The sequence below is a fragment of the Crocuta crocuta genome, unplaced genomic scaffold (assembly GCF_008692635.1).
Source record: "Crocuta crocuta isolate KB4526 unplaced genomic scaffold, BGI_CrCroc_1.0 scaffold8, whole genome shotgun sequence".
NCBI lineage: Eukaryota > Metazoa > Chordata > Mammalia > Carnivora > Hyaenidae > Crocuta > Crocuta crocuta.
The window spans coordinates 2335088-2362116 of NW_027532162.1; the positions used below are offsets into that span (position 1 = coordinate 2335088).

Below are 27029 nucleotides of genomic sequence, written 5' to 3' on the forward strand. Positions count from 1 at the left end.
CCGTGAGCCGTGGCCTTGGCCAGTGAACGAGCCGGTCTCCACTTCCAGGTCCTCGTCTGCAAGGACGCGCAGTGGAGGGCTCACCAGGCCCGAGGACAGGTTTGGTCTCTGCCCTGGCTCCTGACAAGTCACCCCTGAGCCCTGGTAAAGTCCTGCCTGTCACCCGGGTGCCTGGGCCGGGCGGGCTAGTCCATGCTGACCACGGGGCTGAGGGTGCGGCTTGAGGGCTGCGCGGCGGAGGCCGGGCACCAAAGTCGGCCGGGTAAATGTGAGTAGCCCCCGTGCAACTCTGGACAGTGGGGCGCCGGGGTGAGCGTCCGACTCCTGATTTCTGCTCAGGTCATGATCTCATGGTTTGTGGGATTGAGCCCCACGTCAGGCTCTGTGCTGGCAGCGTGGAGCCTGCTTGGGATTCCGTCTCCCTCTCTCTCTGCCCCTCCCCCACTCATGCTGTCTCTCCTCTCAAAACAAGTAAATCTAAGAAAAAAGACCCAACACCCTGGGCAGCCAGGCTCCCCGGCTGGAGCCACGCAGGCAGCGCTGCTGGGGGCAGCGACCTCTGGGGGAGGACACGCAGGCTGCGAGCCCGACCTCTCTGGCTACGGCCCCTGCCCTGCGCAGCTTTGCCTGTTGCGGGTTTTGACTTGTGTCCCTTGCTGTCCCCAGTGTGACCGCAGCCCTTCCCCCAACAGTCCCTCCCGTGAGCCTGTCGGGCAGGTTGCCACCGAGCTGTTCCCACACTCGCTCCTTTCTCGTGGTGTCAGCCCGCGTGGAAGGCTTCTTCCTCTGGTCTTCTCGAAACTCATGAGGAAACAGCCGCAGAGGAAGCAACCTCAGGGTTCCCAGCGGAGACTTCCGCCACGCAGTCCTCAGCATTTTGACACCACTGAACGGAAGACAATGACCCTTCCAGTAGGGAGACTTATTATAGGTGTCACTCGCTTCTCAGCTCAAGAGCCGTCAGTGAACATGGCCTTGGGGTCGGCTGGGATCGCGTGGGCTCAGCAGTGCCCCACACTCTGGCCGGCCCGGGAGGTGGCCCACTCCGGACCCCAGCCTCGGGCAGTGGGCTCACTCTGGGGGTAACTTACTGGTCAAAGAGCCCATTTTCAGTAAGGTCCCAACACGTGGGGGTCACGTCATGCGGGGTGGACAGCTTCCTCGAGGCTCTGTTCATCCGCCTGTGGTACGATGGAACCTGGGGGCTCCAGGGAAACCCGGGCAAAGGGGCAGCGGGAGACTAAGCCTGTGTGGTCACTGGCTACACGGTGCCCTGCAATTGACAATGGACCTGAGGCAGATTTCTGCAAGACGTGTTTTGGAGACAGAAATGAAGACTGACGAGGCTACTGCACCTGATGGAGATGGACAGGCAACCTCAGGCTGACCTCTCAGTGTTACGGTTTATCCCCGGGTCCACCCGACGCCCCCTCGAATCCATATTCCGACTGTGCACAGAGCGGGTGTGAGCAGGCTGGTGTGTGTGTGTGAGAGACACGCAGAGACTGAGCGCCTCTATTAGACGCCTCTGGGACACAGACCCGCAGGGTAAAGGTGGCTCCCTGAATGTGTCTCATTCCGGGGTCAGTGGAGGCCTGAGACGCCCCCTACCCCGTGGCCGTTCCTCCCCCCGCACAACAGTGTTGACCACAGTGCCCCTTACTGGCTGTTCTTAGGTCAGGAATCCAGGGGACTTTCTTGGGGTTAAGTGAATGAGGAGGCGGATGTTCACGAAACTTAACTTCACGACAGCGTGTGAGTCAGGCCGTTGGTGCGCTTGAAGGGACTCCCGGCTGCAGGTCAGTTACATGTCAGTAACAAAATGGAGAAAAACAGACAGCTGGAAAAACTGTTGTGATCGACCAGTCATCAGTTACCCACATCAGACCATAAAATAAGCCACAAATCTGAGTTCAGCTCCAGCTGAAATTTATGGGACGGTTTCTAAAAGCCCCACAGGGTTAAACTAGGCCACGTTTACCCCAAACGGGATGTGACCAGCAGCGGGGCGCCCGGGTGTCTCCGTTGGTTAAGCACCCGACTCCTGATTTCGGCTCAGACCGTGATCTCACTCACAGTCATGAGATCAAGCCCCGCGTCGGGCTCCATGCTGACCGTAGGACTCTCTCTCTTCCTCTCCCTCCCCTGCTCACACACGCTCACACTGCCCCTCCCCTGCTCACACACTCTCTCTCAGAAAAAGAGATTCTTTCCTTCACTCCCCAAAAGTGCTGTGGAATTTACATAAAACTTTCATAAAAAGCACAAGGATGTGGGATTGTGCCCCAGAGCAGGGAGACGGTGAGCTGCAACCTCTCCTCCTTCCAGTTCTCTAAGAGTTCATCTTAGTGAATTTCAAACTTTTTGATAGTGAAATCCATCCCCCTCCCCACCCCCCCGAAATGAAATCTTACGTAGAACCACAAATATTAAAGAGCTGACGTTTTGACAGATGTACAGGTTCATACCGTAACATCGTAAAGTTAGCGAGGACAGACGCTAACGAGTTGTTGGGTTCTCTGAAGGGTTGAAAGTTGGCCTGACGTGGCTGAGTGTTTTTAAGTAGTTCAAGTATTAGGAACTTTAGGTTTATGTGAAAACAGTGGCCTCCGAAGTGTGTGTGAAGGGGCCACGGGGCTGGATGGCTTCTGGGACCCTCCAGTTCTGGAAGTGAAGGGCACGGCGGTCAGTCTGGAGTGTTCCCAGCCCCACCCCCACCCGTAGGACCCAGGTGCTCCTCAGGTGAGGGATGGAGCCCGGGGCCACACTGCGGGGCGGGAACCTAGCTCCACTCTGCGCTTACGCGACCTTGGGCAGGTGACTGACCTCTGTGAATCCGTGTCCTCACCTGTCAGTGAGGACGGACACGGGCAGGTACTTCGGTGGGTCACGGGAAGTGAGTAAAGGAACCCAGTGTCCGACAGCCCACAGCACGAAGGTGCCAGTTCTCAGGGAAGGAGACGCAGCCGGCGCCACCCGTCACCTGCCGCCGTGCAAGACGGGCGGCACGGAGCTGGACTCAAATCGCCCATTTACTGGGGTCTCCCAGGGGCTCCCTCCAGCGCCCCAGGAGGCTACCTGACTTCCCCAACTCCACCCGGCCCGAGGGCGCGGCGAGTTCCTCGCTGCGCCACGTTTAGGGTGTCCGCTGAGCAGCATATCCGCCCCAGGGTGGAAGTGGGGTTCGCATGGTTCCCCAGACTTCCCCACGGAGTCACCACGTGCACGGCCACGCGCTGCCGGGGCTGGGCCCTTCATCGCTCCCAGGACCCAGGGCGACTCCTTCTGTGCTTTTCCCCGGAAGGCTTACAAGACCATGTGACAGGTGAAGGGACTGGTGAGCCCCACACACCTGCTGGGACGTCCACCAAGCACAGCCACGGACCTGGGCGCTTTGTGGCAGTGACTTGAGGAAACAGCTCGACTCTCGGTCTTTGGTTGATGTTTCATTAACAGCATCGGTGAGATCGGTGACGATCCCCATGAAGAAGGGGGGCCAGTCAGCTGAGGCCCTGCATTCAGATTCTCCGCGATTCTGTTTGCAAGACATTAATTTCTTTTCAAGAATCACTTTAAACATCACGATTTGGGCTCAAATGATTCCATTTCTAGAAACTGCTCTGACTCCCGTTTGCCTTCTCAGAGGGGAGAGGCGGGGTGGCGGCGAAGGGCACCGTTACTTTTTCCCCTGGGGAAGCGAACAGTGGGCCCCCGGGTCGAGCCCAGGGGAGCACAGCACTCGCTGGGTGGCCGCCCTCGCCCGGAGGGAAACTCGAGAGCGACCAGGACCAGCCGGCCCGACACCATGGCTACATGTAGTTTCATGATGAGCAATAAAATTCACATGTTCTTTATTTAGTCCATATAATACACCATTTTTAGAGTTTTTTAAAATTAGATAAAAGAGCATATTAAATGGCAAGTGTATGAAGTTTTCTCTTCATAAACAATGTCAAAACAAAAAGTTTTGAATTACAAAATGTTAAAAAATATGTAGATACTTAACATTTCACTAAAGCGTAAAGTTACAGATATCTTCTAAAGAAAAATAATTGTGCCACTTACCTATTTTGCTGTTTCTATGAACTTTTTTTATTCTGTACATAGGACATTTTGTACAAAATATGAAGTCTACATTTTTATTACTTATTACCATAAAACAAAGATACAATGTATGTACAATATTAAAAGGAAGCCATACTAAAGCCACACTAAAAAGACACTTGGAATAGTGACGTCTCTGATGTACAGATACACTTTGGGAAGCGTGAAGATGCCGGAGGCAGGACTTTATGAAGAAAAACAGTCACCGGTTTGTTTTCAATGTCGTAGTTTTGAAATCCGTCTGGTACAGGATAAACGGTGTATCTATATAATCATTTAGGAGTTGAACAATCAGCACAGGGAATCGGGAGTACTAACTAGGAAAACCTTAATAGGCCAAAATATGAAATAATACTCTCGTCAAAGAAAATTAAAACTCCCCCCCCCCTTTTTGGTGAATGTTTGTCTTCAATAAAGAGCAGAAATAAAACCGCGACAGAAAAGGTGTTCTTACAGGCTGAGCTTTGTACAGTCACCCAGAAAGGGACAGTTTGCTTTTCACCGAGGGCAGAAGAGAGTCTTCCCAAGACCCTCTCTCACACGTACTGAACATCCAGACTCAAGGATATTTGAGAATCTATCAGCTAAAGACGGAAGTTCAAACAATGGTATATCAAAATACAGAAGACGCTGCTTTATACAATAAAAAGCACCCTTTTTCCCTCAAAAGGAGAAGGCATCTAAACTTTGTTTTTTTAAATGATACATTTCATAAGGGTACAATGGATAGGTGCTAGTCAAGTTTCTCAGGAAGCATTTCCTCTCATGAAGTGGCCCTTCCTGCTTCCAGCTGGGACAATTTCTTTTCAGTTAGCACTTGCTCCAAACACTGAGGCCACCCCCCCCCGCCACCTTCCTCGGGGACACAAAGAGACAGACGCTGTGGATGGAGGGACGGAGGCGGACCCAGGGGCAGCGGCCGTCACAGCTGCCTGGGGGACCGAGTTCCCTTCCCATAACGTGTCAAGGGACACCCAAGACCTCGCGTCAAAACCCGAGACTAAGAGAAGCCACGTTTTATCTTCTGTGCATCCACGACATTTAACGTTAACTCATGTAATCTTACGCCAGAGACCAAGGGACTGTAGTCACGTGCTCGGGGTAGCAGTTACACATCTCAAACAGCTTTCAAGCAGGATGAAGGTCAAAACACTGGCCACCCTGAGGGAGACACAGAGCGGACGAAGTGCTACGGGTAAAGCTTGTTCTCCTCGTGCAAAAGTCCATTCAAACAAAAAGCTCAAAACATGCAAGGAAATCTGTGGAATCTATAGCAGCACTTGAAGGCCCACGGACACTTAGACACGTCTGTTCCCAATGAGGTGTTTGTCGCGTGCGCTCCGGGCAGCTGGAAACGAGTCGCCGCGGCCGTCGCAGCGCCTGGGCCCGTGTCCAGGCAGCGGGCGGACGTCAGGGCGGCGCCTGGCCCGGACGGTGGCCTTTGCTGGCATGTTTGTTACTCGATGCCCCGGAGGCGGCCACCCCGTGCGTCAGGCCAAGAACTGGCTGAGCTCGAGACCATCTCGCTCTAACGTTCTACAAAATGTATCAAATCAATTCTTAGAGATGATAATTTTATTCATTCAAGAGCCTCATGAGAGGGCAACCATGGGCAAGTAGAGGAGGAAAAAAAACCCAACAACTCTGCAAAGAAAAAACAAATGGACACATCGTTTTAAGATCCCAATTCCGGTCAAGGTAGACGGAGAAAGCTCTTTTTTACAATACGTGTCTCCCGCGAGCTCACTCCCGGAGTCCCCGGGGCTGGGCCGCGGGCCTGGAAATATGGCTTTAGCGATACACGAGGGACACGGCACACACGTCATCCAGCAAAGTGAAGAAACACCTTAGGAAAACAGAGCGGCTGCGGATTGTCACGTCACGTTTCCTAGTGACTTGTGTTAGAATGATGGCATGGATGTTAGAATGAGGAGATGAAAAGGAGAGACAGAGAGAGAAGAGGAAGAAAGAGACAGAGAAGAGGAAGAGAGAAACTAACTAGCGGCGCAACAATCATGTGGAAACAACTGAGAAGGCTGTAAAGTCTCCACAAACATGGAATACTTTGTGTTCAAGGGTTCCTTTGATTTGAAGCACATCGATATTATCACAGAACCGCTCGTCAACGATCGCGAATCCCATTAGGGCCGGACGTGGAGGTGTCTGGGGTGCTCTCCTTAGCTCTGATTTGGGGAAGTCGTCCTGGGGGGGGCTGCGCCGGCGCGGGGACAACGCGCGGTGGCCCCCGGGCTCCACGGACACATCTGAGAAGCCACCATTGTTTGAACTCCGAATCTCGAGCTAACGCAGAAGTCGTTATTGCCTGCAGAGCGGGGTCGAAGGGAAGCTCGGGCTCTGAGTGTGACTGACTCGTACGGCACAAAAAGGGTGTATTTTCTACAGACCCCGGGAGCGTGTGGGCGTCCCCGGCCCGACGTGGCCCCACGGGGGGCTAGCGCCCGTCCTGGGGGGGCAGCTGGTCAGCTCGGCAGTGAGCCTCCAAGGTGTTCCTGGGGTGCGGGTCCTGCGGCGGCTCCGACTTGCGGCGCACGAGGGGCCGGTCCTTCTTCAGATCCTTCTGGGCCTGGAATTAGAAACGCAGTGGCGTTGGCGACCAGCGAGGCCACGGGAGCGGCAGCGAGCGCGCGTCTGCAGTGGCAGTCAGGGGGCAGCCGTGGGCCGGGAGCCCAGCACGCACACTGCAGCGCGGCCCTGAGCACCCCCACGGCCGGGGCCGTTGGAAGTGACCTGAGGGCCAGGGAGAAGGGACGAGTGCTGACGAGTGCAGCTCCAGACAGAGCACCCCGTTCCCCTCTATCTTGCAGATCCACCTGTTTCGGTAAATCTCATCAGTATCAAAACACTCCTATTTCATGAAAGGGGACTTGAAGGCAGTCTTACGCCTACGTCCACTACAGCAGCCTTTCAGAAAGTGGAGATTTCCTTTGGAGGTGAACAAAAAGAATGAAAGAGAAATATGTTAACACTGGATTTAGAATTAAGAAAAGGTCTCAAACTTCTTTCAGATTTGAAAGAAGGTCCTCAAAGTAAGAGGTACTAAATGGATCACTTGTGGGAACAAGCCCTCTAGAACTTAGAAAACCCGGACTTAATTACTTACATAAAATTTCCCAATATGAGGAATAAGAAATAAAAGACCCCCTTGTCCATCCCATTCTCTTCCTGAAGTTTAGTTTTTAGGTTTTACTTAAATATATTTATTTATTTTAATGCTTATTTATTTTTGAGCGGGGAGAGACAGAGAGAGAGAGGGAGACAGAGAAAGTGGAGGAGGGTCAGAGGATCCAAAGCAGGCTCTGAGCTGTCAGCACAGAGCCCGACGCGGGGCTCGAACTCACAAACCATAAGATCATGACCTGAGCCGAAGTCAGACGCTTAACCGACTGAGCCACCCAGGCGCCCCTTCACTGAAACATTTTTAAAAAAGATTCCTATTTTTGCATGAGGATTTAGAGCATTGTGAATCTGCAAAGAAAGTGGGGTGGGGATGGGGTGGGGCGTGGAGGGGCTGATCCAGGCAGTTTATACCCAAGGCACCCATATTTCCATGACTAACAATTCAACAAATCACTCGGTTTTGAGTCAGGGCTCCTGCATTATTGCCGGTACTTCTGAAACAAAACGAGACGGCTAAGTCATCAAAACATGCTGTATACACCGAAAACTGCCAGTTAGTTGGAAACTTTTCATCAGAACCAAGCTTTTCTGCTCAGCGTCAGAATTTAAAGAGAACACGTTCTTTTTGTGGTAGAGGACGGACGCGGTATCAGAGAAAATTCGCGTGAAGTCGGTCATCTGACGGGAAGGGCATAACCACAGCCGCTCACAGTCCTGGCTATCTAACCTCAGCAGAGAGAAAGTTTGCTTTTCCTGCCTTTTCAGAACAATTCCAGAGCCTGCAGAAAAGTCACACGTGCGAAGTTCACATCTTTCGCAGAGCTAACGTTTCCTGGGGGTTCTCTGTGAATTTATCTATGTAAACGGCATTAATGTCAAGGTTCAGAAGGAACTTCGTGAGACATTTTAAGAATAGTTCCAGATATGTTATTTGGATACTAACACTCAACTATGGCAAAGGTGGGGATTTTGCGTTTCCCCCTGAAAACTAGCGAGAGATGGCTTTGGTCGGGGGCTGCGAAGGGCACGTGCCCCGAGGGACGGTCAGTCACGGTGCCGACTCATGTTTGCTTTCGGCCCACAAGATGCTCCATGGGGAAAACTCTACCCTGGATTTTGTGTCTGGTCCACATGGAGCGTAACACAACGCCACAGCGAGGCCAGACAAAACCAGGACTTCGACGTCCTGGAAATATGTAATCACCGCTGAGACAGGCATTCATTCCGGAGAAGCAGCATTTAGACAGAAAAAGGCAACGGTGAAAACCTTGGAACCGGAGCCAGCACGTGCAAGCGGAGAGAACGCGGGCCCCCGAGCCCGGCAGGGAGCAAGGGCGCTGGGCAATCTGGGCCCTTCTGCGCGGGTGTCTCACACTGGCCGGTGGAGCAGTGTGATGGTCACGAAGCACGGGAGGGAAAAGACCAGAAACAGAGCAGGCAGGGAAGGAGGAGAGAACACGAGGCAGTGGGAGGGGGTGTGGGCGGGCGGGGCGGAGCGTGGGCTGGAGGCCCGGCCTCTGTTGGCAGTGCGTCGGCGGGTCTGAAAGGCCAAGTTCACACAGTAAGCGGGAGCAGAAGTGCAGGGCTTGGGGACACACGATGGTGCGCGTTTTCACTACGCCACCGAGGACGCAGCCCGTCAGGATTTCTTGAGGGACCCCGCTGGTCTCTCCCACCCCAAGCTGGAGCGACGGGGGGAAGTGGGAAAATACTTCATGTCCGATGTTACTTTGGTCAGGTCCCCGCCTGAGGACACAAGCCTTAGTCACTCGACGTATTGAGTAAGCTGTACCTTCACTTCCCACCTTTCGTCTGTCTACACCTTCCTTATCTGCACGGCTGACACTGCTTTTCTCCCGACCAACTGTTAAAAAGGAGAATTGTAAACATTTTAAACGTCTCCGGTATAAATGTCATTCACATGAAATTGACTACTTTTCTTTGGATGTTCTATGTAGGGCTATACAGGTTCCTTAGAACAAAACAAACTGTGGTTCTCACAGGTCAATATGTAATTGAATTTCTCTACAAAATTCCAACCAACCGCCCCCCGCCCCCAGGGACGTCCTTCCTCCCTGGTACACTTCTGCCCTTTACCTCTCACGTCTCCTGTCCTGGCCAACGTTCAAATCATTCTAAAGAAGTGTCGACTTGTTTTGGAAAAATAAAATTAGCCAAAAACAAAATTAAAAGAGCACTGAAACTATTCAAACTTTAGTTTTTGGCTGTTATTTGGTCTCCAAATTGTACACATAATTTTCCTGCATGTAGGTGTCTTCTCCTTCCTTTAGCAACAGAGTTTCTGAGAGTTTCAGGGATATGACTCCAATATTTTTCAAGTTCAGAAGAGCTATTATATCAAACATTATACCTAAGACTATAAATATATGCATCTAGATAATTTGAGATTGGGGGGGTGGATTCAACTGACCTGCAGAAATCAATAATAAATCTTAAAATTGGATAGTATTAACCTTCCAGCTTTATTCTTTTTCAAAGTTGCTTTGGCTATTTTAGGTCCTCTGTGTTTCCTTATGAATTTTAGAATCCGCACGTCATTAAAAATAGTGTGCTATGATTCTGATGGAGATCACGTTAACTTGGTGGTATTTTAATGGCATCGAGTCTTCTGACCCAGGAACGTGATCACAGACACCTAAGAGGCAGGAGTGGGGAAATAATTTCCATAGGACCGTCGAATACACAGAAAAACTTAGTTATATCATCTTACCTCAAGAGTCATGATACAAGAGTTCTCTAGAAAACGCCCCGTCTGTGTCCCGTTACTCAGCACTAAGTGGGTAGATGATTAGAGAGTGATCCCTTCACGTTACCCCCCGTGCTGAGGGCAGGCAGCACACCCACCAGGAAGGTGTTCTCGGGACTGGCTGTCCCGTAAGTACTAGGGTCGACTCTAAGAGGCACGTTTTCACTCAAGGTTAGAATGCTCTTTTGGTATGCATTTTTTCTTTTTAATTTTTAAATGTTCTATTTATTTCTGAGAGAGAGAGAGAGAGAGACAGCGTGAGCAGGGGAGGGTCAGAGAGAGGGAGACACAGAATCTGAAACAGGCTCCAGGCTCTGAGCTGTCAGCACAGAGCCTGAGACGGGGCTCGAACCCACGAACCGTGAGATCATGACCTGAGCTGGAGTCGGATGCTTTACCGACTGAGCCATCCGGGCGCCCCAATTGGTGTGCATTCTTGAACACATACTTGATCCTTTAGAGCCACCTTCAATCATCAATAGGACTGTAACGTACACCTCCATTACGCTGTGGACACAGGTCATTCATTTCCTGCTCTAGACCAAAGGGTGTTCCAAAAAAAAAAAAAAGAACAGAACAAACCCCAAAACCTCTGAAGCTGAACTATTTAACGCCCCAAAACTGACTTGTAGACCATCCCCCTCCTTCCCAGCTCTGCACGGGCCACGTGGCTTAAAAATGAATGTGGTCACAAGTTCTTAAGCAACTTCCTGGTAGGAGGGGCACTGATCTGATTTCCTGAGTCTGCGAGTAATGGGCGAGCTCTCGCTCTGGCACACTTTAAGCCGTAAAACCATGACCTCAAATCCCTGTTCCAATAAAACAAACAAACAAACAAACAAACAAACAAACAAAGTAGGAAAATTAACAGCCCCAGAGCCAGTATAGAGAAAAATATAATTTTGTTCTTAAATTTGTTCATTGCTAAGAAAAAGGAGTCTGGACCGGTGCTGCCCCATCAAAAAATAATGTGCTCCAAGTACGGGACTCCAAGATTTTCTAGTAGCCACATTAAAAATGTAAAAAGCAATAGGTGAAATTAATTTTAATAGTGTTTTTTATTTGACCCGTTATATCCAAAAGACTAGATCGTGGCAGCATAAAGAAAATTACGGGTGAGATGTTTTTACATTGTCTTCTTCACCCGGAGCCCGGAGCTCCGTGCTTTGGGCGGACAGCACAGCTCAGAGCAGGTGGTGGTACGGCACGCGCTGGTGCTGGGGGCCGCGGGGCAGGGAGCCGTTTGCAGGGTGGGGGTCCCCTGCTCCTGCTCCTGCCCGACCCCACCTGAGCAGGTGGGGAATGAAGGCTGCTTGCACTAACCCCTCTCTGCCTCAGTGAGCTGGTTCCACCCGCCGGCAAGGCTCCCTCCGCCTGCACCTGGCACACAACACCGTTTAGCCAGTGTGGCCGTTCACACTTCAGCATCTTGGCGCTGGGTGCCGCTAGGACCTGTCGAGCTGGCCCAAGGGGATTCAAGTTTCAGAGTCAGAGAGGCCCGTGTCCCCCCGGGCCCCTACGCCCCGATCCAGGCAGGACTGTGCTAGGCGCGCTAGGAGAAACTCAGCAGTCGGCAGGCTCCCTCACACACAGGCAGGGACTTAGCACATCACCCTCTTTAGAGCCCAAATTGTGTACATTCCCAATTTAGTAAGAAAAGCCTGTCTCTGGATCAGCGGTGGTCTAAACGTGTATTTCTGCCGCCATGGAAACCTACTGAGCATAGGCAGGGGGTGGGGAGGTCCTGACGACCACGGCCCACGGGCGTCCCTGGCTCCTGGCCTGCCCTGCGAGGCAGTGTGGACCTCGGTTTGGTTCTGCCGCTGGGGAGGAAAATGAGGCTCCGCCCGGTGTCCTGGGGCCGTGGGGGAACTGACAGGGGACGCCCCTGGGCCACAGCACGTGGGCCAGTGAGCAGTGAGGGGAAAGACCCCATTGCCAAGCAACTGATTTCTGCCCGGGTTAACATCTAAAGAATAGTTAAGGGCTGAGGTTATTACTGTTAATAAAAATGAAGAAAATAATCACAGCCTCAGGCACGCACTCAAGCCTCAAAGATTCCGTCTAGCAATCTGACCGTTAGGACGTACAGATCAACTGCCTCGTCTGAGCTTCCCAACGCCGAGCTGTTCGCTGGCTCACACCGACGGCGCGGATGGAGCCCCCGTCACCTCCTACGAGTGCTTCTCAGGCAAACCCAGCGCGGGCACACCCAGCTCAGCCCTGCGCACCGTACCTGGCGAGCCTCTTCGTTCACTTTCTCAGCGTCTGCGTATCTTCAAACAGAGGCTCATCTGTGTCCACTGTAGCTGGACCGCCCACGGTGCCCGCGGGACTACACACCGTGTACTGCAATGCAAAGCCTGGAGTCACTCTCTGCTGGCGCGCAGGGCTCTGGACGCCAAGGGTCTCATCCTGGGGCGGGGGAAACAGCTTCCCAGCGGCGCCTACCCGGGCCCCGCTCTAGCCCGTCCCTGCAGCGCCTTGGAAACCAGAGCGCTTTCATTCTCCGAGGTGCACGGGGCACCAGGCAAGAAGCGCCACGCAGGCTCCAGCCTCCCTTCTGGAGCCTTCCCTAGTCCCTAGGCCGCAGTCCTCGGACTCACCTGGACTGCTCCCCGCCGACAGCCCCTCTCACTGCCCCGGCTGCACGCACCTGCCGGCCTCACCCATCACCCGTTATCAACCGCACCCCTGCGTCCACACCCCCGGTGTCCCTGCTCCCTAGCCAAACCCCGCCAGCCAGGCTGGACGGCTCGGTAGCGCGCTGTAACCCCGTGGCCGGCACTGAGGGCAGGGCTGCGTGCCTACCAGTCCGGGAGGCCCTGGGACCCGCTGTCCCTGGGCTCGGGAACCGCACACGGGTTTCTAGCCGTGGGCCTCTCTGTCTCTGAGGGGACCGGGGTAAGGTCCCCTCAGAGGGCTGTTGTGATGGTCACAGTGAGCTATGTGTCCCCTCTGCCATGAGGGAAGGCACGGAAGGCAGACGGGGTCAGGGAGCCATGAGCGGGGTGTCCCCGCAAACATTTCACATGTGACAGTGAACACCTGGCTGGGCTGACAGGAGGGACGCAGGGACCTGCCCCCCCCCCCCCCCCCCCCCCCCCCCCCCCCCCCCCCAANCCAGGCTGCTCCGGTTCCTCTCCTGCCTCCCTGCCTCTCCCGATGGCTCCCCCCTCCCTGGGGGCTCCCTGCCTCACCTCTGTTCACAGCTCTGGGCCCTCAGACCCCGCCCTCCACCCACCATTCCTGTCCACCCCACCCGCGGCCACACACCTCTGCAAGAGCCCCCAGAGCAGGCCCCTCCCAGCACACCATCCCTGTGGCTGCCAGGAAGAACTTTCTGGAAACGCAAGTCTGAGTAGCCCCTCTCCGTGACACTAACACCCGCACCCACCCTGCTTCCTCTCCAGCTTCGCCCCCAATCCAGGCCACACGCAGCCCCTCCTCCACGGCAAACACTTCCTGCCTCCGCTCTCCGCCTCCAGAACCCTCCCTGGGATTCAGACCGGGGAGTCCCCTTGAGACCCCCTCCATGCAGCCCAGCCCTCTGGCTGCGTCCCTGTTAGAGGCTTCCTCCCAGCACCTCCTCACGGATCAGAATCCGACTGCCGGAGATGAATCCTCTTTGCCTCCATCGACTCCCCTCGCGGGCCCTAAGCTTGAAGCTGTGTCCTGTTCTCATCCTCTTCTCTTGGGGGAGTTCATGATCCAGGACGCCCGGTGGGTGCCCATCTGCCAGGTGCAGCGGCCCAGAGGGGCACCAGGAACCGCGGTACTCACGAGGAGGCGCAGGGACTGCTTTTTAACCAACGGTCCAGCCGCTGGCCGCCCCCGAGAGAAGCGGCGCGCACTCCGCGGCCTCCGCCAACGGCCCGCACTCTAGGGCCATGCGGCCCTCGGTCCCCGCTGGGGCTCAGGGCAGACAGAGGCGTGAGCACAAAGCGCCACTGAGCAGGCGCTGGCGGGAAGGGGTTCTTACAAGGAGTCAAACCCTCTGCTGAGGCTGTGGTCACAGCAGGGCGAGGGGACACATATGTCCCCCCCCCACCCCCCCGAGGGGCCCATCTCTCAGGGCAAAGCGTGCTGTACCCGACTTCACACAAGTGCCCGTCTTCCTCGCACACGACTCCCACCAAAGTCGGGCAGAAGCAAGCAGTGAACTGTTACTTGGCTTCTTCGGGGAGTCGGAAAACATGTTTACGTTAGGAATCCTCAGGACCGCGGGACTTAGGAAGTACTTAAATGATGGGGGACATTAAACTCCCCACGGTGCTCCCAGAGCCAGTCCAGCAGCTGCGAGCGACCATTCCGCAGCCACCGCAGCGGATGCGGCCGAGCAGGTGGGCCCGGGGAAGATGCAGGTCTGCGAGCGGACAGTGCACCCCACGGGCGCCCTGAAAAAGCAGCTATGACGTGGAGCCAAAGCTTGAAAGACCCGACTGTTTTCATGGCGGAAACAGGAAGCACGCTGCACCGTCCGCTGGGTTATTACCTTTCGTCGTTGCTGCTCTGGGTGGCGAGCGGGAACTAGGATTTAGACAAGACGCCCTCGCTCTCAAGGGAAATCCAGCCCCTTGCTTCTCAGCTCTCAGACATTAGCCCACAAAGTACCTTCCTTTTGGAGACGCTGCACGGGGGACTGCCACACGCAGACAGGACTCAGGGGGCTCGAGTCACACAGGGTTTCAACGGGGACACGGTCAGCACGGCGCCCCGAGCGCCCGGTTCACCGCAGGCGAAGCCCAGGGTGAGTCCGGTGTTGCCCACCTGGGACACTGGGGACAGCGGCCCGAAGGAGTGAATGTGTCACGTACGGAAACCAGGAAGCTCAGGAAGGGAGACGAGAGCAGCACCTGTCTCAGAAGCGCGCACGTGTGACAGTGACAGCACCGCGAGGCCAGGCCCCGCCGCCACACAGCCAACCGGCTTTTTTCCGTTTGCCACCTGAACGCTTCACGCGGGTTTTCACGAGATTATTTCTATGTTCCGGGCGACATAGATAAAACCAGCCCTTCTGATTTGTATACACTCTCCATGTCTCTCATGGAAGGGGGGGGTCGATTTTGGGTGCGTATGTGGCGGGGGGGTGCCCAGCTGCCCCGGCACGGGCCGTGAGGCAGGGCCCCCCCTCCTGCCCCAGGCCGGTGCCCTCACTGTGCTAGAATAGTCGTCTCCAGCATGCGTTCCGTTCTAGCAGGTGGACAGAGCAGTTCTGCAGCCGAGCACAGAACAGTCATGCCAGGGAGCGGCCGAGGGCTGGGTCCAGGGCCGAAGGAAGGCCTCGCTTCACGTCATTCGACTACCCCAGAGCGGAAGTCTCTCGAATGTGGTTTTATCGAGGGGAACACGATTGATATCTCATATAGATTAGACACACACTTTTAACTTTGTGATCCTGTGTCCCTTTTTATGAGATGTCAGAGAGCCGTAAAACCCACACAACCAACTTGCTGAGTGATCTTCGCCCACCTCTGGCCCGAGGAAACAGACAGCCTGGAACCTAGCTCCACCTGAATGATGCTTTTAGGATTTTGTGGGTACCGAGTGGCTCTTGTCAATACAGTCTGTTCTGGGAGGCTGAGCACCGCCAGCCGCTGTTACTGTGGCAGAGACGCGCACAGACGATCTTCAGGAAAGCGGCGCCGCGGTGACCAGATGGGCACAGCCCTGGGGAGCACGCCCGTGACCTCCCAGCCCAGAGCCCCCAGCCGCCCTGGGAGCCCCAGAGTGGGCCCTGTGCCAGCCACCGCTTCGCCAGTTCCAGAAGATACACCGCGGGTACGCGCCTGCCAGAGCACCGTGGAACCTTCTAGTGAGGGCAGGAGAGAGGGTTAGTGGCTAACAGGGCAGACGTCAGGCAATTTTTAACGATTAGAAGGCTTGGCCTATAGGAACCCAGTTCTGGAAAAGAGGACACCAACTTCGTGCTTCGTCTCTTTCAAACCTACCTTCTTCCTTTCTTTTAGGATTACTTTAGATATTAAAAAGAAAGGGACAGATCATTTGAGCTACAGCATCAATGACACTTCTGAGGAGAAAGCAAATTATAATCTTGGCCCAAAAGAGAGGTTTTCTTTTTACCACAGTACACTGGTTAAGGTTCAGATCTAACTGAAAAAGCAAGAGGAAAAAAAGGGTCAATTCTGTGGTAAAAACTTGGTGGGGCAAAATAAGTTACTTGTACAAAAGTTGAGAAGCATTTTTATTGCAGACGTTTCCACATACAAGGTTAGTGAAGCAGACCCCCCCTGCCCGTGATGGAGCCATGTTCCTATCGCACAAAAACATTCAAGTGATACCCTAGACGTTTTCATGTTACTTTTTTTAGTACCTGGGGGTTTGCTTTGGCTAGATTTTCTATTTTAACCCACGCTTCTTCTCGTTCTTTCATTTTTAGCTTCTCTCTGAAAAACAGTAAAACGTCATTGGCATTAGAGAGGGGATCACATTCAAGAGAGGAAACACCCACACGGCCCGCAACACAATCACCTATTTCCCTGTCACCTTCTGCTTTCTACGCCACAAACTGCGCAGTCGTCGTCACAAGATATGCTGCCACGGACAACGGAATGAAAACACCAGCAGACTCAGAGCAGATGTAACAGCGAGATACGCCAACATTTTAACACACTGAGGAATGAAGTTTCTTAGGAACACTTATATGAGGACATCGGAGGTCTCTGTCCTTCCTGGTTTAGCTGCTTCTCCAGAAGACCTAATTAATTTTGAAGAAAAGCTCCCAGAGCCACGAAAGGTGAGACCATTCCACAGCGCAAAGGCCCCGAGGTTAAGAGCCAATGTCCTGACAAGGGCAGCTTTAAAAAGGAACAGTCTTGAGGCCTGGCTCCTGGCCGGTGACTGACACGGCCTTCGGGGAGTCACTTAACCTGGACCCAACTTTTTTTTTCTAGAAAATGTGCTGTAAGACCCTCTTCAGAAAATGAAGATACTCGCCCTCTCAAGGCCAGTGGCGCATCTGAGCGCTGTGCTCAGCTGGGAGGGCGCCTGGGAGACGGACCGCCACCTCGCACATGGCGCCCTCCTCGTGTGTTTTGCTGTCTTCCCTTTCCACACTACCCTCGAGGGCAAGGATTTCTGTTTCATGCCCTGTTGTGTTGCCAGAACAGGCCGGGCGTGCGGGCGAACACATCCATACCGTCTAGTGAATGGACGTGACTGCAGTTTATAAATACCCTGCAATTTCAACTATACTCGTTCACCGTTTATCCACCTGAGCTTCGAGTGACAGACAAGCAAAGAGTAAAATCTGCCCAGAGCCCGTGCCTGGCTCTCCCTCCAAGCGTGAGGCAGGGCCCTGGTTCTGGGGAGGGCACAGGCTGGGCTCCAGGGAGGGTCTGTCACGAAGGTGCTTGCTCTCTCTCAGAAATCTGATGGGACGGGATTCAAATTCCTGCCTCATGAACCTAAAAAATCACGACACCTCACAGGCTTTACATGCTCCCCGAGAAAAGGAAGAATTCTGGAAGTTAGGTCCTTGGCCAGACACACGTCTGCAGAGACAACTGAACTGGAAGCATCTGGGGAGCACGCGACCTTCTCTGGAAATAAGCTAAGAGAATGCGTTCTCATTTCTTTTCTGAGGAAGAGAGACTTGGCTTTGCTTTAACGTGATAGGCTTTTTCGGACAAACCAACAGAAGAAGTTGACTCGGGACTGAGGAAAACTGAACCCTTGAGGAAGCAGCTTCGGAAGGGAGCAACTTACTTCAGCTTCTCTGCTTTGAACTGCTGGGTACAGTCGTCAAACAGTTTCTGGTTCATCTCCATGAAGAGCTTCAGCGCGTTGTAGATCAGACCGTGTATCGTCCTGTAAGCAGAACTTTGTGTTCAGGCTCCGAGCGAGCGCTCCGCCTTTCCCTCCGCCCCTCCCCACCTCGCCCTGCGAGGCCACGGCCCTCGTCCCCAGGCCTCCCGGGCTCCACGAGAGCCTGTCAGTTTGGGTGTGTCTGCGTCCACACGGCCGGTGGAGCCCCTCACTGAGCAGCCCGGGCCCGAGGCCTCTCAGTGCCGTGTCCTGGGTGACAGCGGCCCAAAGCCCCCTTCCTTGGAAGCAGAATGAAAAAATGCTGAAACTTCAAAAAATATGATTAAGGGGCGTCTGGGTGGCTCGGTCAGTTAAGCGTCTGACTCTCAATTTCGCTCAGGTCGTGATCTCCCAGTGTGTGAGTTTGAGCCCCGCACAGGGCTCTGTGCTAACAGTGTGGGGCTTGTTTGGATTCTCTCTTTCTCCCTCTGCCCCTTCCCCACTCACACTCTTTCTCTCTTAAAAATAAACACTGAAAATGTATACATAACTAAGACAAACCAGAATGCGTTGGGGACAATAATAGAAAACATTTTATTTCCCATAAACGTCAGTTTCCTTGTAATCTTATTAATTAAGAGCAGAAAAGTTTCTAATCATGCCGAAACAGAGCTCTGAAGGTAAAATAAATTTTTTAAATGTTTTATTTCTTTCTGAGAGAGAGAGACGGAGGGAGACAGAGAACCAGCAGGGGAGGGGCAGAGAGAGAGGGAGACACAGAATCTGAAGCAGCTCCAGGCTCTGAGCTGTCAGCACAGAGGCCGACACGGGGCTCAAAGCCACCAACTGTGAGATCGTGACCTGAGTCCAAGTCGGACGCTCAACCGACTGAGCCACCCAGGTGCCCCTCTGAAGGCAAAATGTAAAATTACCACAGGATAGCTTAATGACACTTAGCTTCCCGGCTCCGACACCCACGAGAGGGGGGAGGCCCCGCTCCCCTGTGACCGAGTGGGGTCTGGAGAGGCTGCTAGTCCCACTCGCCATTGGGCGACAGCCAACAGGGGACTGCGGTGAGATTGGCAGAACTGCCCAGGGGCGCCTGGGTGGCCTGGTCGGTTAAGCCTCCAACTTTAGCTCAGGTCACGATCTCACGGTTTGTGAGTTCAAGCCCCTAATGGGCTATGCTGACAGCCTGGAGCCTGCTTCGGGTTCTGTGTCTCCCACTCTCTCTGCCCCTCCCCTGCTTGTGCTCTCTCTCTCTCAAAAATAAAAAAACAAAAATAAATTTAAACAACAACAACAACAACCCCCCCCAAGAACTGCCCAGCAGAGCCTGGCCAGCCCACAGCATTGTGAGCAACAGCCAAAAAACTTAACTCTCAAACCGTAACTACTACTGGTACTTCTTTCTGTGCTGTTGCCGAATTCACAACTACTTCTTAACTCACTTCATAGTACCCAACTTATATTTGGAAACACCTAACCCTTCTCCACCCTCTGGGGTCTGCGGCGGGTCAGCGGTCACTGCTGACTTTCCTGTCACTCTCAATGGCACAGAAACGATGGCTACGCTCCGAGGCCTCTGCCAGCACCCGCTGAGCACAACGGGAAATGCGCGTCCCGAAGGAAAGGTTGTTGAAGGCCCATGTACTGATGGGTGGGCCGGGCCGTCCGACCAGGGCCCGTGGCGGGGGCTGCGTCTTGCGGCATGAGGGTCGCCGCTGCCCCCACGGCCGTGTGTTGAGGGTGAACACTCACCGCAGACCTGCTAGGTGCCTGGGACCTCACATCTACTAACTTCACCTTCGTTAACTCCAGCACGAGGTGAAGGTCGCCGCAAAGGGCTTTCTGTGCATGAATATGGGTTTTCTTGACGAATCAGCTCATAACAGCAAGCTGGGGGCCAACGTTTTCTCTATTTCTCAGACGGGGAAACTGTGGCCGAGTGAGAGGGGGCAAGGACGTGAGCCGGGATGGCGGGAGGGGGTGCGGGGGACCCTGCGAGCCAGGCAGCCGCAGGCTAGCTCTAGAGTGCGGCCCGGCCCCCACCGCCCTGAGTCTCGCTCTCCTGGGCTGGCGGCCCTGCTCCCCCACTTTCAGATCTGACTGAACGACTATGGTATAGAAAGGGCAGACACGAAGGGAGGAGGGGACAGCAAAGCCCCGGTGCCCGCAGTCACGTAAATGACATGAGCACCAGTCGGCACTCCGCTGCCGGGGAGCCCGCACCGCCTGTTCCCTTCGAGGGTGTCAGAAGAGCCTGCCCAGGGTCTCCATCCGTGTTAAAGGGGCAGGACAAGGGAGAGAGAAGCAAGCCTGAGACCCCGAGGCTGTGTTTCTGGTCCCTGCTCGCCCCTTGCTCGGGGGGCAGGCTCGTGCCCTCCCGAAGGGGCTCCCTAGTGTCTGGCCGAGGCTCGGGGCGACCCCCGTGCTCCTGCGGGACTGTGCCTGAAGCTTCGCAGTGACCTTCAGCTCCCGGGGGGGCGGGGAGGGGGCTACGGTGAGGCCAGGAAGGCGCCGTGTCAACAAATGTGCCTCCATGTTGGCGTGAGACAGGGGTGAGGCGGAAAGGAAAGGCCGCAGTGTAATCCTCACTCCTACTTCACTGTAAGCACCCCTCCCCCCCAATAATCAACGTTTTGGTTCTTCGCTGCCATCTGAGACTTGGGCGGGACCCCGGCTGGGCTGGAGCACCCGCGGCCGCGCTCACTTGTTCCAGTGGGTCTTGGAGTTGCGGTACAAGGACGGAAACATGATGGGCAGGATCTTCGCCGCGTTGTCGCTGATCAGACTCATGATGTACTCGTTGTTCCAGTAATACAGCGCCCGCTCGGCCACCTGGAAGACGGAGGGCACAGCTGTTGTGACCACGGCGACACACCTCCAGCAGTGCCCTCCCCACGGCTCTGCGAACAGGCAGGGATGACACGGGGTTAGATGGTCATCCCCACGAACCCCAGCGCTCCGGGCTGCGACCCTGAAGAGCCCCCAACAAAAGGGAGGGGACTCTTTGTGCAGCAGGAGGTCGGTCAAGTGCTCTGCTCACTCGGCACGCACTCACGCCGGGCCCTGAGCTACCGCTGGGGTCGCAGGTCAACTGCCTTCGTTCCTCCTGCCTCCCGTCCACCCCCAAGCAGCGCGGATCTTGGAGGCACCAGCAATGAGCAAGGGGAGCGGAGCTTACGTTCCGGGGGGGCGGGGGGGAGACCAATGACAGGAGAACAAATTTACCAGAAGGGATACGTCGGGGGGCACAGCAGCTAGGAAGGGGACCTGTGTGGGGCAGATCGCGTCCCCAGGAGGCCCCGAGGGGGCAAGGGCAGGTGTGAGGTGGGGGGGGGGTTGCGGGGGGCAGGAGGAACACAGCAGGGACAGCTGGTGAGCAAGGGCACGGAGCGGGGCAGGGGTGTGGCCCCCCGAGGGCAGGGCCGCCCTGCTCACAGTGAGCTCGTGATACAGACCAGTACGTCCAACGGAGGCAGACGGAGGCAGACGGGCTGAACACGGGCCCCAGGGGCGACCTCTGAACGAGGCCAGAAGACTACACGAGGGGCCAAGGAAAGCGGGATGTGACTGGGGGCGCCCCTCAAACAGGATTTGTGGGGGACGAATGTCAGAATGTGGATGTGCTGGAAACAAAGTGCTTGCGTGTGTGTGGGGGGCAGGGTTTTGGAGTTTCGTGTCCCCTACGAGAGTCCACCGCTTAGCTGTGGACAGCAGGGTTTTACGCATTTGGGGCGCACTGAACATGCAGACAGAACAGACAGGTTTCCAGAGGAGCCTTGTCCAATTCCTCGAAGTGAGACACATGCTTTTGGGGAGGCGGTCGAGAGGCTGAAATATATTTTAGAGACTTACAGTCTTAGCATGTTATTTTGAAGCACATTCCAAACTACACAAGGGGTAAAGCACGACCCCGAAGCCTGTCACCTCCGATGCGGACCCGGATACGAGGCTGCTCTCTCCCCGCCCCCCGTACCTGGAAGTGTGGGCTGGACACACACTTGGCCAACTGTCGGAAGAGAGGCTCCATAATCTTCACAAATTCCGACGGTTCAATCACGTCTAAAATTTCTTCTAACTCATTTAAGAACATGACTTCTTTCGGACTGTGCGTCTTTGGCCAGTATTTGAGAAGTGCCATCACCACCTACCGAAGACACGACACACAGTGGGACGTCCGTGAGGGCCGCTGCGAGTTAGCAGTTCTGGTTTTCATTAGGGTGGCCCCTCCCCCGCCCCCCACAGAGCATCCAAACAGGGAGGTGCCCTTTTCCTTGCAGAAGGAACGGTGATTCAGGAAATCAGCACGTGGGTTTTTGTTCTTATAATTAGAGAAACACGTCAAATTTATATAATTAAGAATTGTGACTTTAACTTATGTGACCCTCTCTTTCGGACCACCATGGCAGTCAGTCCTTTTAGGAAAAAAAGGTTAAAAAAATAAGCAGTTAGGAGGGTTGAGAGAGAACAATGGAGAAGCAGGGAGCATATGAGCTTGAGTATTTGTTTCAGTGCACAAGTGGCCAGTTCTGAAAGTGCAGGTGACACATGTGTACGCATGATCCATTTCTATCTCAAATCGATCATACATATTTATAAACAAACACACGTGCTGCATGTGCACACATGGTGTTTTTGGTTGTGCTAAAACAGATCAAGGGGGGAGACATGAAATAAGCTGACGCTGTTATCAGCTCATGCCATGCAGGGCCGTGGAGGGACCTGGGGCGGCCCGCTGCCCTCTGTGTGACCAGTGACCTTGGGTGGGTAACCGCCTCCGGGGCTGCCAGGACCCTGCATCTGAGGAGTGTCGGCCCGCGGGCAGCACCGCGCTCGGCCTCAGCTAGGACCCGCCCCCTCGAGGCACGTTCAGAGGGCCCGGCGGCAGCTTCCTCATTTGCGGGGACTGGACCTCGCGTTCCCCGCCCAAGTCAGACGGGTAGAAAGGGTGTCTGCGGGCCAATCTTTCTTCATCTCACTCCTCTAGTTTCCGAACTTCCTCCCGCAACCGCACCAGTAAAGACCATCCATCCAAAATATCAGATTTGACGTGGTGAGGATTATTGAGTATGTATTTTCAGAGTTGAGCCACCTTAATTCTAAATAGTACAAGGACCCACAACATCTGCACACAAGCACACCTGCCCACACACGACTGCAACCCATCGCTTTAAAGCAGCTCCTCACTTGTCACGGCCATTTCGGGAACCGCCGTCCCAGCCCCCAGCATCGGGACGGCCGTGCAGATCACCGTGAATGCCAGCCCTTTCGGACTGGCTGGTGGTTGCCACCCAGCGCACAGACACCCCCTTGCTGCTCGGCAGGCCAGCTGCTGGTGACCGTGGTTAAAATCACGGTGGGCCTTTGAACAACGCCCAGTTAGAACAACTCCGTTAATGCTTTTGGCATTCAGGCTCCTGGGCAATCTTTTATGAGATTACCCTTTATAAAACCCCAAAACTCATAAGACAGTGCTCCTAGTTCTGAAGTCTGATGGAAATATTTACAACATGATGGTCTTTCAAAAGAATTCCTTTGAAAGAATCTATGATTTAATGCTTTTTTCTCCTACTTTTTTTGCTCAAAATCAGTCAGTAGACACTTACCGAGCACCTACTAGATACCAGCGTGGGGGAGGGGAGCCACTGCTAAGAGGACAGCAGGTGCCAATCACCTCGCAGGTCCACTCTTCCTTGTCATTTGACAAATGGAGCTTTGTTAGGAGAAATACACTAACACGTGGGACGCAGAACACACCTGGTCTAGCTACTCACTGTCTCTGGAAGAGGTGGTGTTTCTGGAATCAGAGCCCCACGCTGGACCTGCTTTTCACACTACTGGGAATGACCTACGGCCGGTACCCATGACTGGGGCGCAACAGCGTCTGCAGAGGAGGGGTCTGCCTGGGAATGCTGATCCAGGCAAAAGCGGCTGTCTGCCCATCATGCACCGAGCTTTCTGTCGGAAACTCAATGCGCTGCACTCTCTGGACAGGGCTGGGGAGGGCAGGGGAGGGCAGAGGAGCCCCCTCCCTTGAATACGAGGGAAAAACAGAGTTTCCACCAGGCGCTGTAGTAAAAGTCGATCAGCCTAAAGAAACAGGTGGGTGAAAACAACATGACTTTACTTCTGTCTGCGATGGGCTGAGATCTTATTCTTACGATAACAGTGTACGTGTTCAACGTGCCCGGAAAGCCTTCCAGCAACGCACACGGTTTACAAGCAGAAATACTAACTATAGACCTTAACCGGCACAACATGCGTCTTTTCAACGCATCCTGCTGTAACCACCGCTGACCTTGGCCGCGCTGGCTTCAGGAGTGGCCTGGGTCCAGGACCCCGAGACCCGTGTGTGCCGTGTCCTTAGCGCTGCCGAGTGGACGCACTCCTTCACAAGAGTTTACCCGTCTGTCTTCTTATCAACACGCTTTCAGTGCTGAAGTAAGACAGATCGGCCTCTGCATTTTCACAAAATGTGGATTCAAAGGAAGCTGTTCCCTAAGGCGAGGGTCTTCAATGTGCAGAAAACTAAGTCTGCTTTCTGGGGCTGAGAGACAGTACGTTGTCTGTGCTGTGGGGAATCCAGGACTGAAGTGATTCTGGGTGGCAATCCTGGGGTGTGTGGGGGCCCGAAGCTTCTCTGTGCCTGAGCCGGCAGGGCCCAACCGCGGCCAGCACGCCGTCTCCGGCCTCCATCGGCTGCAGCAAAGAGCTCCCGCTTCTGCCAAGTTCTATCAGCTCGACCAGTGGGACCGAAACACAGCTCTGTCACCTTCGCCTACTCTCGGGTGCAGGAGAGAACGGAGGCCTGCTGGGGCGGGGCTGGCACCCGGGCTGGGACGGTCCTGGCTGGAGTAAATGAGGCCAAGATCGGGTGGATTCTTTAGCCTCCAGAGAGAGTGAGAAATATACACAGAGAGAAGTCATGAAAGAAAAGGGCATGTGTTTTCTCTCCCATGTTTTTCTTTCCCTTCTTATTTTTGAGGTAAGAAAAGAACAGGGTGTGTGTTAGAATTTATTCCCGTATTACAGTTCTCACCCTTTATCTTTTTATGTTATTATTTTTGTGATGTTTATCCATTTTTGAGAAAGAGGGAGAACACATGCAGGGGAGGGGCAGAGAGAAGAGACACAGAATCGGAAGCAGCTCCAGGCCCCAGGCTGTCAGCACAGAGCCCGACACGGGGCTCAAACCCACAAACCGTGAGATCATGACCTGAGCTGAAGTCAGATGCTCAACTGACTGAGCCACCCAGGCACCCATGGTTCTCACCCTTTAGTTTGGAGACGCCCTTCAGACTCCGAGGAACTGAGCACAGGACACCTTATCACTGATGCCACCTCAGGTTTCCCTGCAGGTGGGTAAAAATACCAGCCCCTACACTATGTGCTTTGATACTGAAGTCTGATAAGTTTGGTGCCTTTCCTTGGGGCTTCCAGAATCTCAGAGCTGGGGCAGTGGCAAGGAGAGACCCTGGGAAGGGGAGCTGGGGCAGGCGCTGGGGGACGAGGTCAAGGGTGACACAGGATATCCATGCTTAGAGTTTACAAGCTCAGAAAAAGCAGAGATTGGGAGCCAATGTGACTTGGGAGCTGGGCATTAAGGACTCCTCGTGTATCCCCACCATATAACACAGCCTCATGGGACCGCTGTGTAAGACGGCCGAGGGGACAGAGAAGATGCCGGAATGATGACATCTGCCTTTTTTTATTCCAGCAGTAACTTTGAGAAGACTATTCAAACCCTGAAAATGGCACTCAGTACTTCTCACTTTTGTTACTCAACAGTAAAAAACAACCAGTTAATAAACAATGGGCAGTGGATCTAAAGACGTTTGTCCACACACAGGTGGCCAACAGGCACTTGAAGAGACGCCCAATGTCTTCAGTCACGGGGGGAATGCAACTCCGAAAGCCACCGAGAGACACCACCACACACTCACCAGGTGCTGGAATAAAAGAAGGGCCGACAACAAGTGCTGGTGGAGAAAGCGGGACCCTGAACCCCCGTGGGGCCGCTGGGAAGGAGCCTGCAGCCCCTCACAAGGCAGAACACGGCAGCCCCGCCGGATCCGGCAATTCCACTCGGGGCTGCACACCCAGCGGGGCTGCGAGCAGAGCAGGGACTTGCACAGACACTGGCATGCCCGCGGTCACAGCCCCACGACCCGCGTATTCCCAAGGGGTGGAAGCAAGCCCAGTGTCCTCTGCAGGNGTGACAAACTTCTGGGAACAGCGGGGAAGGCTGTGTGGCCCTGGATGTAATTAACGCCCCTCGTGCACTGAAAATGGCAAATTTCACGTTGTATATAATTTACCAGAATTAAGATAATGAATAATGAAATATACCCAAAAGCGACTGAACTATACATTTTAAACGCCTGAACTGTATGGTGTGAGACATATATCTCCATGAAGCTGTTAAAACATGTGAATTCAAACCCTTAACTGGGCACCCGGTGCACTCAGCTTTGTTCATCTAGGCTACAACCTTTCCATCTTTAACACGGATCACACGCCAGAGCGTCGGAAAGCTAAGCACGTGGCAGCACTGCCCGGACGCTCGATGAGCGACTTGCTGTCCTCGAACGCGGAAGGAAGCCTCTTTGGCACAAGCGTTTCGAGAACTTGCTACAGTTGGTCCGATCGAAGCCAGTTACGGGTGTGGTTAAGCCAAGGAGTGAAAGTGTTCAACTCACACAACCCGGCAGGCGCCCCGGGGGCCACACCCCGCGAGCGCCTCACATTCAAAGGAGTAAAGTCCCGCACAGAGAAGACGGCAATCTGATTGCATCCAATAACCGCCGCAATAAAGGATCCTGTAATTAAAATCACTACGGTCCGGAAACCACCACACGGGCATGAAGCCGGCGCGTCTGTCGGCAGCTCAGCTTGGGATGCAACACGCGGTCTGGACGGCTCTGGGGCCCGCGGCCCGACCGTGCTATTTATGCTCGGGGAAGCCCACAGTGTGACGTCAGCGCCCGTGTGTGACGTCAACGCGGCCGGGGAGGTACTCACTGGTTCGGTGAGCGTGCTGTCCTTCTCTAAGAACTGCACTACACAGTAGGCCAGCTGGAAAGGAGGAGAGAAAGCGTCAACCGGTGCTCTCCTCTGACCATGTGCTGCCCCGCCCCCGCCGGGGGAGCCCCTGGGGGGNCTGAGGGGGACTCTCAGGGACCAAGGACAGAAAGCTAAACACATCAGGGAACAGTCTTCCGGACAAACATCAACAAGTACGCCCAGG

The 27029-nt window shown here is 54.3% G+C and overlaps 1 protein-coding gene across 3 annotated transcripts in view; it reads right to left on the minus strand.

Moving 5' to 3' along the window:
• Positions 1-3834: 3834 nt before the first annotated feature.
• PPP2R5C (protein phosphatase 2 regulatory subunit B'gamma) overlaps positions 3835-27029 on the minus strand; it is a 127579-nt gene continuing 104384 nt past the window's right edge. For 2 of the 3 annotated variants that reach the window (XM_077776544.1, XM_077776547.1), the window contains 6 exons: positions 26804-26857; positions 21759-21929; positions 20490-20617; positions 17738-17839; positions 16344-16416; positions 3835-6688 (listed from right to left, as the gene is read on the minus strand). In XM_077776544.1, coding sequence (XP_077632670.1) covers positions 6557-6688; positions 16344-16416; positions 17738-17839; positions 20490-20617; positions 21759-21929; positions 26804-26857 — 660 coding nt within the window. In that variant the 3' untranslated portion in view covers positions 3835-6556. Of the gene's footprint in view, positions 6689-12245; positions 12359-16343; positions 16417-17737; positions 17840-20489; positions 20618-21758; positions 21930-26803; positions 26858-27029 lie in introns of all 3 variants that reach the window. The other variant, XM_077776548.1, reaches the window with a different exon arrangement.